The 18,684-nt window shown below is 47.0% G+C and overlaps 2 protein-coding genes across 2 annotated transcripts; both read right to left on the bottom strand.

Moving 5' to 3' along the window:
- Positions 1–8,867: 8,867 nt before the first annotated feature.
- On the bottom strand, positions 8,868–11,160 carry GGS23DRAFT_584364 (putative iron reductase domain protein). Its single transcript, XM_051517323.1, has 4 exons — positions 10,444–11,160; positions 9,549–10,390; positions 9,287–9,474; positions 8,868–9,197 (listed from the first exon to the last, which is right to left on the bottom strand). Exons 1-4 carry the CDS (start codon positions 10,490–10,492, stop codon positions 8,891–8,893), a joined length of 1,386 nt encoding a protein of 461 aa, XP_051368476.1. The 5' UTR covers positions 10,493–11,160; the 3' UTR covers positions 8,868–8,890.
- A 3,578-nt stretch (positions 11,161–14,738) lies between these two features.
- On the bottom strand, positions 14,739–15,733 carry GGS23DRAFT_600145 (PLC-like phosphodiesterase; the record flags this gene model as incomplete). The annotated part of the gene is made up of 3 exons (XM_051519022.1): positions 14,739–14,798; positions 14,859–15,154; positions 15,223–15,733. The coding sequence occupies 3 exons, from the start codon at positions 15,731–15,733 to the stop codon at positions 14,739–14,741; spliced, it is 867 nt and encodes a 288-aa protein (XP_051368475.1).
- Between the last annotated feature and the right edge of the window lie 2,951 nt (positions 15,734–18,684).

The following is an 18,684-nucleotide window of genomic DNA, read 5'->3' as shown; positions in this document are numbered from 1 at the left end:
TCGTCGTTTTCCTCCTCTTCGGGCGGATATAAGGACGGAGAGCTAGTATCGACTCTTAAGGTCTTTATTAGTGGTTTAGTCTTTATTACTTCGGGTTCTAACGGCGATCTACTCCGTTTCCTAGCTACGGACTCCGTTTAGTTTATCGGTACGAGATATAAAGTAAAAAGGAAAGTAGTAGGGATCTTATTATTTAATATAAAGGTAAAGGTATAATAGCTATTATTTATATCCTAATACTTTTCCTTTAGTATAGGTATATTATTATTTATTATACTATCCCGATCGATAGGGTCCGGATATTATACGAGCTTCTTTAATCGGCTAACGCTTAATTAAAGTACGATACGTATTCCCTAGATTAATAGTTTAATTATTATAAATAAGTCGACGATAATTCCTCCTATTAAGGTCTAGAACTCCTAACGTATAACCTTCGTTAAGGTAATACGTATAAAGGATAGATCCCGAGTAAAGGATCGCGTTAGATACGATACCGGTTATAGCTATAAGCCGGTTTCGATCTAACGGGGGCTATTTAATAGTATTAGCGGTATTACCGCTAGGCGCCGTTTTACGCCTATATTAATACTTCTTATTATATTAATTATTAATTAGTAATATAAGGCTAGCTTATATATAGATATACTTATTAGCTCGACTTTAGTTCCGTTTCCTTAATCCTTTATATTTACGTAGTTTTATTAATATTAATTCCTAGTTCTCTTTAAAATTATCGGTTACTAATAGCTATTAGTTTATTAATTCCTATCTATATTATTAATGTAAATATCTATATTATATCGTATACTATATCGTCGAATCGCTACGCCTAGGTATTTTAAAATGCCTCTAGCATAATAAGTTATTAGTATTTATATATTTAGTTTATATCGATTAATAGGTTTAGAGGGAAAAAGAAGCTATCGTAAGGTCGGTTAAGGTATAATTACTATTGGCCTTTATCCGCCCTTAGTATTAATAAGGGAGTAGCGGGTCGTATAAGTTATCGTAATTTATGCTAGGGCGTTCGTACGTTTAGTTTACATAGTAAATAAATAACTATAAGGGGGCTGCCCTAATCGCTATAAGCTTTATTTATTCGTACGAAATATCCTATATTATTAGCGGTTCGGAAAAGCGGTTAGTATCGAGGGCTAAGTACTATCCCTAGTAGTAGTAATATTACGACGAAAGTTCTTCGGGTTTTACGGGTTCCTCCGTATAATAAATAAATAACCATACGAGGGATATCCTAATCGGTATAAACGCGATTTAATCGTCGTATTATATCGTAGTATCGATAGCTTATTAGCGTTATAAGTATTAAGGGCTAGGTATTATCCTAATAATAATAATATCGTTATAAAAGTTCCCGGGCTTATACGTATCTTCCTATAGTAGATAAATAACCATAAGGCGGGATACTTTATTTAACGTAAAACGCGGACTACTTCGCGGGTTAAATAGCGGCGCCGACGGCGATCGGTATCCTTTAAATCCTAGTAGCGTAATAAAAACTCCGTAAACTAAAGGTTAAGGGGTCGAAAAAGTTATAGGGTAGTCGCTACTAAAGAGAAGCAGAGCGTACGCGATACTAAAGACCCGGATATATTTACTCGAAAGTATACTTTATCGAAGACTATAGTACGTACGATAGTCCAAGACGGATAAAACTAATGTCGCTATACTAATCGAAAGGTAAGGAATCTAATATAGTTATCGTATTTTAGCTATACCCCTTAGTCGTAAAGATATAATAATCGCTAGCCCGAAGGCATAAGAGGTAAGGAAAGAAAAGGGATAAAACGTAAAAGTCACTTATTCGGCTATAGCGGTACGACGAAGTAACTTAAGCGCCTATAACTAAAATATATATACTAATCGGAGAACGACGAATCTAATAATAAAAACGAATCTTTAATTAAGGTAAAAATAATAAAGATAGTAATCTAACTAGGTAATAAACTAAATAATAAGCATAGCATATCCCGTACTTACGAGAGCTATGGTTACTCTTTATAGGCATAAGGCCTATCGTAGCGTATTACGTAATATATCTTGAGGGCATGTCTTACCGCACCACTACAATACGTAATAAAGTACGCTAACGTAGAAATTCTAATTTAAAGTAAGCTTTTAATAAAGTCTATAAGAAAACCAGAAAGGCAATCCGGAAGACGGAAAAGCGGGTTATAAAGTAACAAGGATTAGATATTAACGCTTTTTTTAGTAACGAATTATTACGAGAAATCCTACGTATATTACGAGAAAGAAATATAGGTACGTAGAAAAAAGTAGAAAAGAAACGTAGAAAGAAGTAATAAAGATATAAGTTTAAAGGTTTCGTAGTTTTATTAGGCATAACGCCTTTTTTTAATATAGAAATTACGTACCTACGTAATTCTAACTTTAAAAATATTTCTCTATACTAGATTTCTTTTATATTTTATTCTTCTTAAATTCGTTTTACTATATACGTTTTTCATCGTAAATAATATACGCTCTACTCGATATAATATACGTTAACGTAAAAATTTAAACTAGTTTCGAATTTATAAAAGATAGTTTCGTATGAACTATAAGTTTTCTATATATATTTTCTTGCGTTTTCTAGGTTTTCTATAATAAATAAAGTTCGTAGCTCTAAAAATCGGTATTAAATAAACTAAGTATACTTTCTATATCTCTCTATCCTCCGGATAGGTTATTATTTTTCGCGTTTACGTTAAAAATAAGCCGGAATTATTCTATGAAGCAGAATAATTCGGGCCTTATTTTAGCTCCGATAAAAGTAATAAAAGGGCTCCTTCGAGGTACTTTATCTACCTATAGGATAAATACCGGCGGATGGACTAACCAAAGCTCTTCCTCGCTAATTATTTAAGCACTTTAAATCGTTCCTTAACCTCTAAGATATAAGAGGAAAGATAACGATATTAAAGCTTTTAGATAATACAAAAGTAACGTAGGATTTTAGTTTAATTATAAGAAGAACTAACTTAGAATAATATACTTTACTCGAAAGCGACGTAAAGGTATTAATCTAAAAAGAATCTACGCGTAATAAACTTCTCCTTTTAACGAAAAAACTAATTCATATAATAAAGTTAATATAATACTCCTAAAACTCCTAAAAACCTAACGACCTTAGAGCTACCGGCTCTAGTATCTTTTCTAGGGTTATATTCATTCTTTAGATTACTTAACCTAGCCGAAGCTAGGGTACTATTAGTTTTATTATTACTAAACCGTATATAATTATTCAAAGCTTAATCCGGTAATATCCGGGTTAATAATAACGAGGATAAAGCTTTAAGCCGAAGTAACTCCTCGTTTAATATTAACCTATATACTTTAACGGAAACGAATAAACCGGCGAGGAGTACGAATAACTCGCTAACGGATAGCTCGGCCTCGAGCACGACTATCGCGAGTACGAGAGCTACGAGGGGAACGGGTCGAAATTAAGACCTATCTACGTCTAGTAGGAAAGATATCGTCTTAAGTAAGAGTATCCGTAGTCGCTTATCCGCGTAACGACTCGGTAGTAAGCGGTAATATAAGCTAACGCTATTACTCGGGATAATATTAACGAAATAACTCCTTTATTTCCTCGCGAAGAGCGGTAGTTTAGAGTAATATAATTAAAAGAGCGATTTACGATAAAAGAAGCTCGGAACTTACTACCTTAAAGTTAAGGTCGGTTATTTAAGCGGCGATAAGCCGCTAAGTAAAACGTATAACGCGAAAGGAATTATAATTTATTAGCTTTTAACGAAAGCTTATATAACTTTAAGGAATATTAATAAAGTTACGTAAGAGTAGCTACGCGAATAACGTAAGTAACGGTTAATAAAAGCTAAAAATTAGAAATATTTTTCCGTCGAACGATATTATATAGCGCTACTAATATACCGATAATAAAGGATATCGTTACGCGGGCCGTATTCCTCGGTAATAACGGGAAATAACGAGGTTATATTATTATTAGCTCGGGTAGCTCGACCGATTCTTCTAGACGTAGGCGATAGTTCGGTAGCTTCCTAGGAGCTAGATCGTATTAAAAGCTCTCGAGAAACGTAAGTAATAAAGGCAAAGCTTAACTCGGCTAATTAACGGATAGTAATAAGAATAACGATAAGAATTAATTCGAATTTAAAAGCGTTACTTTTATTAAAAGTTTATTCTTTAAGCGCGAATATAGAAAACGGAATCGAGCTAGGGACGAAAATTAAAATAGCGGTAGCGCTAACGCGATAACGCTTTTTAAGACTCGGTATAGTATCGTTAACGATAAATAAGCGATTATTAGATTATCCGTAGCTCGGAAGAAAAAAAAGGCCGCCGGCTTTTATCGAGCGAATAAACGTCGGCGCGACGGCGGTAACGATAGTAAGGAAATTATCCTTCCCGCCCCGAACTTCCGTAAGGATACCTAATATATATAGCGACGGCTTAATAAGTACTCGGTACTTACTAATAATTTCCTTAGGAACTATAAATACGGCGGCGGCCTAAGCTCTCGAAATAAAAGCGATTACTAGCTCTTATTCGGCTATAATAATAAGCGCCTAGCGGAATCCCGGGGTAGCTTAAATAACTACCTCCGAATCCCTTCCGAAGTCGCCCTTTATAAAGCTATCCGTAGTTTCTACGTCCCGAGGTATAAACTCGGAAGTATTACCATTATTATTTAGCTTTATAACCCTATATTCGCGAGTAACGTAACGGATCCTTTCTCGCTTTAAAACTTTACGTACTTACTTCCGTTTAATATAACGGGTTCGTTACTTACGAACCTTACCTCTAAAGCTACTTTCCTTACGAACCCGCTTACGAGATATAGTCTTAAGCTTTAATATAACGAAAAGGGCTTTAAGAAGCGATAAAACGCGTCGGATTATACAACGCTCGAGGAAACGGAGCTCCGTAATATTTCATATTATAATTAAACCTTAGTCGGAAATCTAAAATAGATAATTAATTAAAGGCTTATAGCTTATAGTAATTATAATGCGAGAATTAACTTATATATTAATAGATAAATTACTTTCCTTTATCGCGGTATATAAAGAGATTATTAATACCGGCGTTAAAAGGGAAGCTACTTATAATAGCTACCGAAATATACGTATTAATAACGATATCGCGTATAAAGCTATTAAGGTAAGCGATAATTATATCTAGGAACGTATTACGTCGCTTTTCGGCGGCGCTAGAAGTAGTAATTAAAGTAGTTTTAGCGGACACGGGAATATCTAGGATAGCGGTAGCTCCCTCTACTACGGTAGATTAAGTAACTAGCTCTACGTATTCGGGCGGAGCTTAGTCGGGTATAGCGGGGTCGTAAGTTCGTTCCTCGACGAATATTTAGGCGTAGTTACGGAATTATTTTATTTTATCGTTTAATATCTTAACCGCGCTATCGATACTAATAAGGATCTCGTAGGAGCTAAAACGGTCGGATATTTTATCGAGCTATTAGCTTTTAATTATTTATATCCGTATTAATACTACGAAAGCGAAAGCTTATCTTACGACTCGCGCTTATTATATTAATATATAGCTTACGTTAATATACTACTATAAGCTCGTTATAATAAAAAGCAATAATAAAGGAATACCGTAATTAAGAAATAACTTATTTAAATAAAGTACGCGCGGATAAAGTAATATATAAGTTATATACGGAATCGAAAGCGATAGGGAATTAAAAATAAGCGTATCGGATTAGCTTTAGAGGTACTTCTATAAAAGAAAAGAGGAAAGGGAAAGAGCTACTACGAAAGAGTAGGAGAATTTTCTCTTATAGTATGGGAACTCGAGAATAAGGAGAAGCGTTACCGGGTACTAACCTAGGAAAGCTACGAAAGGGTTCGCGTACGATAATAATAATATAAAGCGACGTAATAGGAGCCCTTACGAACGTATAACAAATACGGTAGATATACTTAATTAAAAGCTACGATATATTTCTTTTATAAGGAAATTAAGAAGAGCTAATATAATAACTAATTAGAAGGATACTTTAAGCTATAAGGAATATTATATAAAGGCGTAAGTAACTAAAGCGACGAATATATTACCCCGGAGAGCTAGCGAGGCGAATGAGGCTTAAGCTAACTTAGGACTACTATTAGGAGGATAACTAAGCTAACGATCGCGAGCCCTTCGGCTAAGCTACTATCATTATTTAGCTAAGCTCGCTATCGCGAGCCTAACTAAGGAATATGTTACGTAAAGAGCTACCTATACATAGCTTCCTACTCCCTCTTTAGTTACTTGCTTACCTAACATAGCTCCTAGTTCGCTTATATAACATAGCTTATAGCTCCTTATCGTCTATATATAGGTAGCTCGCATCTCCTTTATTTATCTCCTTTCTTTTAGGATGGTTAGTTAATTTACCTTCTTCTTCTTACCTTCCGTTACTCCTAAGAAGTAACCTTAGTGCCTACGTAGCTCTCCCGATCTACGTCTTAGTTAGGAAATAGGAACTATAACGGGTAGGTAAAACAAGCGTAGCTCTTATAAGAAACGAAAGAAATAATCCCTATACGATATAACGTAATCTCCGTCCTTCTCGTCCATAACTATCTTTTACCGATCTTTTCCATTTAATCTTAATCCTATAAACTAACGTAATATATCCTATTCAAGGCCCGTTTCCTAACTATTCTCGTATAACCGTTCCTATATTCGTCCGGCAACATCTACCAAGCTTTCCTTAACCCTCGATCCCTCCCCTATACGTAGTTCTTGAGGCTCTCTAGGCTCTTCCTACTAACTACATATTGGTAAGGGCGACAAGAGGGGTCTCCGGGCATTATCCTATAACCGTTCCTATTCTATAACTATTTCTAGGCTATCTTATTTAATATCATATTTAATTCGTTGGTATCGGTATCGTCTATAGGTCTTTTATGCTAATCGGTAGGTCTCCGATCAGGTTCGTAGGTATAAGGTATATCGGTATCTTCTTATAGTAATTAAGGGCATCGTAGCACCTATCGGTTAAGGAGAAACCTCCCCAGGTGCCGTATCTAGCTAGAAGGAATAAAATAAGGGCAATCGAGCTATCGGCAAGCCTCTGGTAATTAAAATAAACTAATCGGTAAAGAACGAATGCCTTCAAGCGCGTACGAGGTTATTGTTATAAAAGGGGGGGGGGGGGTGGTGGCGGTAACGGAGTCAGGTCAACTGAGAAAAACTGCCATCTAGGCACTGGTAAAAACAAAGGCGAAACCAGACAAAAACGGACAATATCTCCTTCAAAAGAGATAACTAAGAAACGAGGATAAGATAGATCCACTAATCGGCGAGCGAGCTTTCAGGTAAGCTGATCAAAAGCTAATAGGAGGGCGTAGGTTGTTGAGATGGTCGCCATGGTTATCTGCCCTCCCTGTTGATCTAGCCACCTAAAAATTCATACCAAAAGCTACGAAAACGGCTCTGGAGCTACGAAAATAGCTCCTAATTAAACGAGGCTCGGGGGATCTCCTAATCGACGTATCCTAAACCTATTAACTGTAAAAACGGTCGTCTAAAAGGTCGCTCCTAAGGCTAAGGTAAGGTTGCAGACGAGTTACTAGGTAGTCGCCATTAAACAGAAGCAGCGTAGGCACGCTATAATGGAGGCACAAAAATTATCTAACTACTAATAACTGGCCTAGTGTCGATTAAACCTAGATTATAGCTGCAAATAGCTATAATCGGTTAATCGGCCAGCTAAAAACGGTAGCTAAAAAAGGGAACTAGAAAAGGAAGGTAACGAGGATAGCGAGAAGAGGCATAGCAAGAAACGAGTAAATAGCTATTAGGTCGTAATACCTATAAGTCTAAGTCTAACTAATAAAAATATAAGTACGTGACCCATATAAATATATATCGAAAAGGGTGGGTAGCCTAGATCTACCGCACTACTACAGTATGTAAAAAAAAGCAGAAAAGAAATGTAGAAAGAAGTAATGAAGATATAAGTTTAAAGGTTTCGTAGTTTTATTAGACATAGCGACCTTTTTAATATAGAAATTACATACCTACGTAATTTTACCGTTAAAACTTTTTTTTTCTATACCAGATTTCTTTTATGTTTTATTCTTTTTAAATTCGTTTCACTATATACGTTTTTTATCGTAAATAATATATGCTTTACTTGATATAATATGCGTTAACATAAAAATTTAAACTAGTTTCGAATTTATAAAAGATAGTTTCGTATAAACTATAAGTTTTCTATATATAATTTCTTACGTTTTCTGGGTTTTCTATAATAAATAAAGTTCGTAGCTCTAAAAATCATTATTAAATAAACTAAGTATACTTTCTATATCTCTCTATCCTCCGGATAGGTTATTATTTATAGCGTTTACATTAAAAATAAGCTTAAATAATTCTGCGAAGTAGAATTATTCGAGCCTTATTCTATAAATAATAAATTTCATTTACTTATTAATTAAGCATTTGTTTATTTTAATAATGAATAATTTTAATTCCATCATTTCTATTAACGCTAATATATATAATAAAGGTTAATGGGTTTTATAAAAGTAATGATATTTAACTACTCTTGGTCCTTGAAATAAAATATTACGTAATGAATTAACTATATTTATTTATAGAATGATTATTCGTTTATTCAAGTATTGAATCCGCTTAAGTATATATCTTTAATTGATTTAGTAATATGTAAATGAAGTTGATGACTTTTATAGAAGCTCAATAAGGTGGCTCCATTTTTACGTTTCGGTCGATTTTTAATTCGCGAAAATCGTTTTGTCGGGTACGCACTAATAGTGCACCGTATAAAACGCCGAAACGATGCACCTCTAGCTCCAAATCCCACCCGCCGCACTCCCCCTTCCGCCCTTCCCCCCCCTCCGCGCTCTCACACGTACTCCCGCGCGTTCTGCTGCGGGCTCAGGTCGGGCCGCGCGGCCGGTGTGTGGTGCGGGCGGTAGGAGCTGCTGGGGGGCAAGCTCGCGTTCTGCCCGGGCAGGCCCTGGGCGCCGGCCGGCGGCTGCCAGGGCTCCATCGCGTACCCGGCGGCCTCGGACGGGGAGCCCTTGCTCCGGCTCCACCGCTTCTGGATGAACTTCTTGGTGACGAGGACGAGGATCAGGGCCGGGAAGACGAACAGGATCAGGCCGGCGAGGACGTAGCTGTACTGGGACGCCTGGGCGAGCGGGAAGCCGCTGCGGAGAGAGAGAGAGAGCGGTTAGTACTTTTTTTGGCTAGACGAGGTCTGGAGAGATGAAAGGAGAAGGGGGAGGGGGGGGCTCACAGAAAGCCGTTGATGACGCCAAAGAGGAGGATCGCGCGGCCCAGCCAGACGTGCACGGGCGCCATCTTGGTCGGCTGCTTCGTCTTGCTGAAGTTGCGGTGGTGCAGGAAGCCCAGGGCGAACTGCACGAAGGTGAAGAGGAAGACGAGCAGGCCGATGGCCTGGTGGGCGGTGTTGAACTTCCTGGACTGCGGACACAGCGTCAGCCAGCGCTCCGACGACCTCCTTTCCCGCCGGACGCGGCGCGCGCGCGCCAACTTACCCTGTTGTAAGACCCGCTGATGGCGAACCCGAGGCTCGAGCCGACGACGACGAAGACGAGCGCGAGCGCCTGGTTGACGCCGTGCCAGCGGACCCAGTTGCCGAGCCGCAGGACGAACATGCCGAAGGGGTACAGCCCCGCGAAGACGAGGCACATGATGACGGCGTGCGCCAGCGCCGCGACGTCCCGCTTGCCCTCCTTCGCCAGGCCCTGCGTCGTGCTGACGAGCGGGCTGTCCGCGGACCTGTCGACGGCGGGGACGCCGGCGGGTCCCGTCGCGCGGACCATGTCGAGGGTGAAGGTGCCGTAGGTGGAGTGCATGCGCAGCGGGGCGTCGACCGCGTCGCTCTTGAGGTAGTTGCCGGACTGGCCGGTGGCGTAGAGCATGCTCTGGGCGGCGCTGGCGACGTCGACGCTGCCGCCGGGCCAGACGCGGCAGTTGGCGCAGCGCCCGTGGAAGACGTACGTGGTGCCGTTGGCGTCGAGCCCCGTGCCCGGCAAGGCCTCGACCTCGATCTCGGGCGCGGGCTCGGGCTCCGAGTGGCCGAAAGCGAGGCGCGGTGACAGCGTCACGTTCTGCCCGGATGCCGAGGGGTACGCTACGAGCACCAGCGCGCCCGCCATCCTGTCCGACCCCAGCCCCACGGCACCCCAGCTTACGCCCATGGGGATCATTAACGAGAAGTACAGATCCGTGGCAGAGTCATCCGGCACGTTGAGCGCGAAGGCGAGGTTCCGCGTCGGCGTGATAAAGACCGAGCCCGCGGCCGTCCCGGCATTGGGGGAAGAGGAGGTATTTCGAGCGGCCTGCGCACGCGATACCGTGGTGAAGAGGGAAAGGCCTGCGGTAGGTTAGCTGTGGGTTCCTGTCGGGAAGGAAGGGGGAAGGGCATACTAATTAGGACAGCCAGACCAAGCTGGCTGAGTATATTACACGTCTTCATGTCTCCGGATATTCTGGTACCGGGGGAAAGGGTATGGCCAAGGTATGCTGGTTACGTGCGACGTCTCGAGGGAAAAGAAAGAGGGAAAAATAGCAACACCAATAGAGAATAGACTAAGTTGACAGGCACCTCAGGTATTAGATAGAAGTATTAGGCAAGCAGGTATAGCCAACGCTCCTCTCCTGTCCAGTGCGCTAGCTACCTTACGAGAGACCCGGGGCAAGGGTAGATACGAGGACAGAAACAAAGGAGAAGACGGCTTAATAGACAGCTTGGGGAGCGGAAAAGTCAGCCTACCTGGCCGCGTATTTATCCCCTCTCCTACCTCCTAGGCACTGCCATCTCCCTCGTCCTCTTCTTCTTCACCTTCACGCACCGCCCGTCGCCGCGGACCACACGCGCACACATGCCTACGCAAGCGCGCGCCGTCCCTGCCCTACGCGGCGCTTCCCCAGACACGCATCCCCACTCTGCTCACCCGCCTACCTGCGCACCCATCGTCCAGCAGCGAGAGTAGTACCTACGTAGGTAGCGATCAGCAGCGGCGGCGCCCCAGGCGACGCAGCGACGCGGGCCCATTGGCTGCCGGGAACCGCAGATGCGTCCCCGCGAGGAGGGCAGAGGAGGTAGCCGCGCGCGCGCGTCGGCGGGCGGGGGTGCGGGACCGCTCGATTGGGTCGGGAGATCCGGGGTCGGGGTAGGGGGAGAGGGGGGGTTAGGTAAGGGAATAGGCGCTGCCGTGTTTCTGCCCGGTTCGCGTTCTCTTTCTCCCTTCCTGTTTCTCCCTTCCTCTCTTGCTTTCATTTAAATCTCTCTTCATTTCCTACCCATTACTCCTCTGCTTCGCGTCTCGCTCCCTTCTGCTCTCTCTCTCTCTCTCTCTCTCTCTCTCTCTCTCTCTCTCTCTCTCTCTCTCTCTCTCTCTCTCTCTCTCTCTCTCTCTCTTTTTTTTTTTTTTTCTTTTTCCTTCCTCTGTTGACAACTACGAACGAACAACCGCCCACGTAGGTACCTAAGCACGGTCGATAAGAAGGCTGGTTAGGTAAGTCGGCGAGGTCCTACCTATTTTTAACCGCCATGGCGCCCGTGCGCGATGCGGATTGGCTGGCTCCTGGTGGCCTGCGCAGAGGGCGAAACATTCTGCAGCGGCAGGGGCCGGATTCCGCCGTCTGAATGGCTGCGGGGGGGAGATGAAGAGGGGGGACGGACGGGCGCGAACCGCCGTCGTATTTCTGTAGGGCTACCTATTTCACATATCATCCTCTTTACATCTCGAACAGCATCTCGCTGCCCGGTTGGGCTCGAAGTCGGACATCTACCTACAGATAGCCCCCTCGGTGAAAGTGTGCGGGCGGGTTACCTGCTTACCTAGGTATACCTGCACACCCGTCCTACCCTATAGGTTAGCACATGCACCGCAAGTTGGCTACCTACCTAGGTACCTAGAATCACCCTGTGTAGAGTGCCTACAGGCTCAATTTTGATCGCATGCTAGCTAAGCTAGCGAGAGGCCGCGCCCAGCTCGACTTTGGTATATGTGACGTCTCGTTCGTGGAGGACGGGTTCCTTCAACCGACGCAGAAAATACCTGAAACCGCGTCAGCCCTAGGCTCTAGGTACTATATTCGGAACCAAAGACCTGCCGTAGCCAGTCGCGTCGCCACCTCCCGGCCGTGTTTCAGGTTCGATTGGCTACCTAACCGTATTTTCAGCACGTCTGCCCTCTTCTATATCCCTGGTTTTTTACCCTCTACCTGTATCTGCCGTCTAACTGTCCGCCGCCGCAAAGAGGCGTCATCATGCAAGTGACCTTACCGGGAATCCGCCGGTTTGGTCATTTGGTACTGTCCATCTCTGCTAGTTAGGGTTACGTATCGCAACTATCAGGACTTCACTCGTGAAATTATACGTAGCTCGGTACGTATCAGTGCATGGGTATAATATGAAGACGCCCTCCCTCGGCCGACAACTTCTCGCCCAGCCACCACCGTTCTCGATAGCCTCATTCGACAATCCCCATGTCAAGCTCAGCAACTCCACGATCTCGCGTCCCCAACCTCGGCACCGGTGTGTAGATTTGCGTCTGTCGCACTGCGCATTCCACCGGGGGGTAGGTATCGTGTGCAAGATCGATCCGATGAGCTAATTAGCCAAGCTAGCCTGATCTAATCTTGAACGTACTGCAGCTCGGGGACGCTAGTTACAACATCCTCCTCTTGCAGGCCCAGCAGGTTGAGGAGGAGGAGAAGTCTGAACGACAGTGTCAATGCGCCGCCTCCTCTTTCTCGTGGCTCTCCTCATCCCCTTTATGATAGTCCCCATCTCCGTCGTCGTTGACCTCGACCTGTTCCTCGCGGTTGTCGGTCCCTTCGTCGTCCTCAGGAGAGGGTTCGTCAGACGAAAGCTCCATAGAAACTTCTGGGGAGTCTGGTCATTCTGACTAATGGGACCCGGCTGGTCGATCTGGCCTCCAGGCGAGTCGTTGGTCTCTTGGACTGCCTGCTGGGGGACAGCCGCCAGAGATTGGCGATGGCATTCCGGGCGATGGAAACGCTCTACCGTACCTGAACGCAGGCACTATTTGAGAGGGTGAGTGTCGGACGATGTGAAAGAGAGCGGAAAATCAATTTGCGAAAATCGGTTTGGCGGGTACGCACTAATGGTGCGCTGTAGGCGGTGGCCCACGTCGTGTCGCTCCGGAACGAGCGCTTCGCTGTTTTTTCCGCACGTCGTCCCATCTTGTTGTTCCAGGAGGGACATATGGCACGGGTACATGGGCTGTACTGGGTTGCGAATCCGGCTTCCCACCCTCTCTTCAACTGTCCAAGGGCGAATCTTACTCTATCGAGTGCCCCGTTGATCGTGCCCATGCTATACACTCGACGTTCCCTGGGCACGTAAAATACTACAGCGAAGTGCGACTTTGTGAACTCGGGGGTTGTCGAGGCTGCGTTCCGGGTCCGCGGAATCCGTATGTATCGTGAAGACAATAGAGGAGGATGGGCTCCTGGTGAGGTGGTTTCTGGTACTGTCGACGAGGCGGCTGGCCGATCGGTGTCCTAGGGCTCAAGGCCAGGTTGATTTCGAAGGCTGCTTTTCTCGCGGTTATCTCACTTCTCCGAGACGGCCAGGCGGCGACGGCGGTCAAACTTCGCGAGAAGTAGAATCTTCACTCAATGATCCGATGCAGAATGCCACCATCTCATGTCTCTGTCTAGCTCCTCCTAAAGACTCGGGAGTCTTCATAACCGCGCAGCCGAAGCCCGCGGCGTCTGCTCTGCCTCTCATTCTCGATCCGGGCGGAGTCTTGACGAGAGACATTTGCGGCTGTGATTAATAGGCATACAATCGTTATGAGCCACACATACAGGTATGGTACCAGTGTACCTCGAGAAAGTCCCTAGAGGTATGATTAATTGTTTGGGAACGCTCCTCGGTAGTGGTACATCGCACGATGGAGGAGTCTATCGTGCTGTGATGCCGTGGTAGGCAGAACAGAGCCGGTTTAGGGCGGGGAGAGGAGGAGGGTTGACGCTGCAATGGTTGATATTGCGAGATGTGCGATTTGAGAATGGAGTAAGTGTTTTGGGGGAGGGAAGTGGTGGTTTTCTATCTTCTCATTTTGTGGGTGGAAAAGTGCACGTCAAACGAGACGACGTGAAGGGAGGCGCAATGAGTTTAAGCCTGCCCTGGGCAACTTGCAAACACCAGCACGGCAAACTGTTGCTGTAAGGTATGCGTGATATGCAAATAGGCTGTCTGGGGTACCTACCTCTAGGTAGATGTAGGTAGGTACAGTGTGCACTGTAACCTGTAACTAACCGACCAGTAGGCACCTAAACAGACAAGTATAGCCGCCGTGGGTTGCTGGGCCGTAGGTACCGTGTAAGTCACCGCGTCTCGGCCCGTCAGGTAGAAATCCAAAATTCATTTCCCGCTAGGTACTTTCTAAGAGCTATCTTCCAATTATGCTCTAGCCAGGTATGCAGTGCTCTCTCTCCCTCTCCGCTTCTGGAACCCGTCAATCATCCCATCAACACAAACGCCCAGAAATCAATCCCCATCATCGTCTCAGACGTCGCGTGGAAGGACAAGCCGCAAATAAAAGTAGTCTCAAGGAATATATACGAGAAGAAAGATGGCATGAGATGCGCGATATCGGGTGCCCGTGGTGATAGGTAATATGCCATGCTGCTTCGCGGGTGCGAGACAGCGGGGCCGGACAGCTTAGCTGCCCCCGGCGCGTCTAGAAGCCGTTGAGGTGGTCCTGGGTCTTGATCGTGTCTCCGACGTTGACAAAGTCGAGCTGCGGCGAACGCGTTAGCCATTTCCCCCCTTCTCTTCTCGTCGTCAGTTTTGCACTCACCAGCACCACGTTGGGGTTGCGGCCGTAGTTCTTCTTGCAGATCTCGGTCTGCTCCGAGATGGACTCGATCGAGTTCGTGTCGCGGGCGTGCAGCGGGTCGGGGATCAGCAGGCCCTTGAAGATCTCGATGTTGAGGTTGTGGTTCGCCAGGAACATGCGGTCGTCCGCCGACACCTGGCCCGGCCGGTCGATGTCGCACTGCACGAAGTTGTCCTCGGTCGGGCTGAACGGCGTCTCGAAGTAGTACGCGAACTCGTCCAGGATGTACGGCACCTTGGACGTGTCCATGTTGTAGTCTGCGACGCACCCTCCTGTCAGTTCCCGCCGCGCCTGTGCTCCCCGCCATGTTCTCTGTTGTACGTACCCATGAAGACGATGACGCGCTTGCCGCTCGAGATCAGCTCGCCAAGCGTGGGCCAGTCCTTGAGGCCGAGCTTGCGGTCGGGCGTGAAGACGTAGCGGTCGAGGCCGCTCGACTTGAAGGCGTCGGCGAACTTGTTGATGTCGATGGCGTCGCCGTTGGTGATGAGCAGCGTGACCACCTCGTTTTCGTGCCCGTCGATCCAGCTCTTCACCTCGCCGAGGTAGTCCTTGAGCGGGCCGGCGTCCTCGAGGAAGCACGAGGTGTGGCACATCTGCGGGTTCCCCCTCTTCTCCTGCGTCTGCCCCGTCAGGAAGCGCACGCCCAGGTCCAGCTGCTCCGTCACCGAGACGAACTGGTTGTCTGCCGGGCCGAAGCCGACGAAGGGCGCGTTGTGGGACCCGATGAAGGAGACCTCGCTGTATTTCCGGTCGCACAGCTCGGCGCGGCCGTTGCAGTTGGCCGCGAGGGACCCCGCCGCGAAGAGGGCGGCCGAGAGAGCGGTACAGCGCATCTTCGTAAAAATGACCTCTTCTGTTCTTTTTTTTTCTTTTTTTTCCAACGTTCCGCAAGTTGCTATCGCCGCGAGTGGGTACACGAGGTTGGACCGAAAGGCAAGAAACAACCAAAGAATAAAGATCAGCAAATCTATCGATATTAGGCAAACTCGAGAAGCGCAAGTCTGATGGTGCCTGCCCCGATTTCAACGCGAATCCATCGTAAACCCTTGAGAAGGCAACGAGCGGACGACCATGTGTTAAATACCTAGCATGTTCACATGAGCGCGCGGGGAGCATTCGCGAATGAGGACCAGACGCCAGGGCCGACGGGGAGAAACATTGGGAGGAATGACCAGGGGGGGGGGGGGGGTTAGGAGGGGGAAGCGGACAGGGTCGCGAGACTCGGCGATCAAAAATATCGAAGAAACAGCTCCGTTGCCAGCACGCGGTCGCAGCATGTGGGCGGGTCGCCCGAACGGGAGATGAGACCTTCTGGATTCGTTCCTGGCCTTACCCTGAGGCCCGGGGCGCGCGCAAGGGTGGTGAGCTGAAGAGGTAGGTATGTAGGTATATTGCATAGCACATTGGTATATAGATGATACCCACGGCTGCAACTCTACGCGGCGGAGGCAGCACTGCGTTGGTGCTGTATGCAACGGATATCGGCATGCCAGTACCGCATGCCGTAGGAAAGGGGAAATTCCCCCTTGGAGAAGAGGGGGGGGGGGGGGGGAGACGAGGCGATCGGATGGAATAAGATGGCGCGCAGGGCACACGCCGACAGGGGATGGGGCACTCAACTCGGCGGCGGCGGCGGATGCTGGACCCAGTCGCGCGGGGGATCTGCCCTTCCTAATCGGGCAGGACAGGAGGGCGGCGCAGGGCGTTTCGCTGCGGCTCTGGTAGCTTGGGCGGCATCGTGGTGCGGTGTCGCGCTATGCCTTGGTATGGGTAGGTAATTCAGACGGGGCGAATAGGTTCGATTGGGTAGGTAGGTAGGAATTCTCGAGGACTCACGGCGAATTGCCCTTCACGAACCGAGTCGGCAAATTACCTACCTGCCTGTCCATCTGAGGGACCTGCCTAGCCTAGAGGCACGTATTCCTAGGTATGTGTTAGGTGTACTACCTATAGGTGCCTCCCTCTTGACGGAGGTATACCTCCTTACTGCGCATGTCCATAGTTTTTACTATAGACATTTGAGCGTTGTTGGTTCGCAGCATGCGCACTCTCGACTCCGTCCGTTTCCACCACCCCGTAATAGCGGTGGGGAGGCCCCCCGAAACCGCCCAGCAAAGGGGGAGGAGGCTTCGCATCGGGGCGACCTATTCTTATCACGCGGCGCCCGTTAATAGGCCTGGGGCAGTCGGAGGTGACCGCTGATGTCTCGCCAATCAGGTAGAGGTAGGCAAGACCTGGGCAGGTACTTAGGTACATAGGTACCTCGCAGGCCACCCATATTTTCCCTTTCCCAGCCGGGTCGGCGCGCGAGCCGTGATTGGCCAGCAGTTAACAACCTCGACGCGCGTTCTCGAACCGTGCAAGATGATTGGCCAGATGGAGGAGTGCCGTGCCTAAATCGACTCCCGAATTCCAGTTTGCCTACAGGCAATTGCCTGTAGGCAATTGCCTATACCTACCTGTACATATAAGCCGCAACCAGTTTTTGCTTGCTGGTCCAATTTCCTACCGACTGCCTAAGTGGGAATTTGCTCTCCGAAAAAGGATCGACCTCCTCGTAATGCTAACCACCTGCACGGAGATCTCGAGTACTCCCGGCCGAACTGTTATCGACACCTATGCCTATCTGAGGGACATCTCGCAGTAGGTTTAGGCACCTGCTGGGAGGTGATGTCGTGGAAGGACCGAGGAGCCCCGTCCCCATATCGGTCACTCCTTCTTCGAGCCGCCTACTTTGAGCTTTCCTCGGCAGTCACGGCTTCCTATCTATTTCCCGGCATTATGTACCTGCTCTCTTGCTTGCTGTTGCCCAAAGAAGCCACGATGAGGTTCACGCATTGCCCACGCCTTGCGAGACGTCACCAGAACTGAGCCGAATCGCCCTCATCCCCTCCCCATCTCTCCCTCCTTTCCCCTGTATCTCTGGGTCTTCTACCTCGCTATCCTTCGTCTCGTTACCCTATGCACAATGAACATGCTAAGTGAGAAAGGGAGCACTACCCCCGAGTCGTAGTCCGCGATAGAGGCATTCGTTGCCTCAGGTTGCATTTTCCCGTATTGACACCAGTAAGTATGAGCATCTCGACTAACATCCTTCCCAACCCTGCTCATCCGAGCCTCAAACCGAAGTTTCCAAATGCCGAAGCTGATACCCCACGACTAGTTGGCATTACGAACTAATGGTTGTGAGATCTCCTTGTACTTTCCTCCCCTCCGCCTGTGAGGGATCAGGTTCGGCGCACGAGAGCCGCCGTTGCTACGTGGTGAATAATGCACTTGTCTTGCGAACCAGCGCTACTAGGAACACAGGCCAGGAACACCGCGTACAAGGACGCGTCTGAACTGCTAGATGAACCAAGAATCGGTCGATCATACGCTGAACAACGAAAGTGGCTGAGATCGGAATGGTACGGTAAGATCTGCGAAATCTTAACCACAAGGGGCATCAAGGTCGAAAAGCACAGCCGCATGAAGTGGAAGTCTCTACTAAATAAGGCAAAAGAATACCGGATGCAGAACTCTTGTCTACAACACCGCTACAGAGGCACGTGGAACCGGTGCCATTTGTCAGATGAAGTATCTAGAGCCTTGGTAAAAGTACACGACGCAGATGAACTAAATAACGAAGACTACCAAGTAGCGCTGGTAGGAATCGAACCTATCCTTCATTGAGTAACCTACTGATCTCGACCGCTGCTACAAGGTGCGCTCCCCCGCGCGCCGGTATCACACGATACCGCCTATCCCCATCCACCGGGCAGACAAAGGACCTTATACAAGGTAC

The sequence above is a fragment of the Durotheca rogersii genome, assembly GCF_024521655.1.
Source record: "Durotheca rogersii strain YMJ 92031201 chromosome Unknown GGS23scaffold_29, whole genome shotgun sequence".
Classification (NCBI taxonomy): Eukaryota; Fungi; Ascomycota; class Sordariomycetes; order Xylariales; family Xylariaceae; genus Durotheca; species Durotheca rogersii.
The sequence above is the reverse complement of the archived record's forward strand: the minus strand, read 5'-3'. Positions and strand labels throughout refer to the sequence as shown.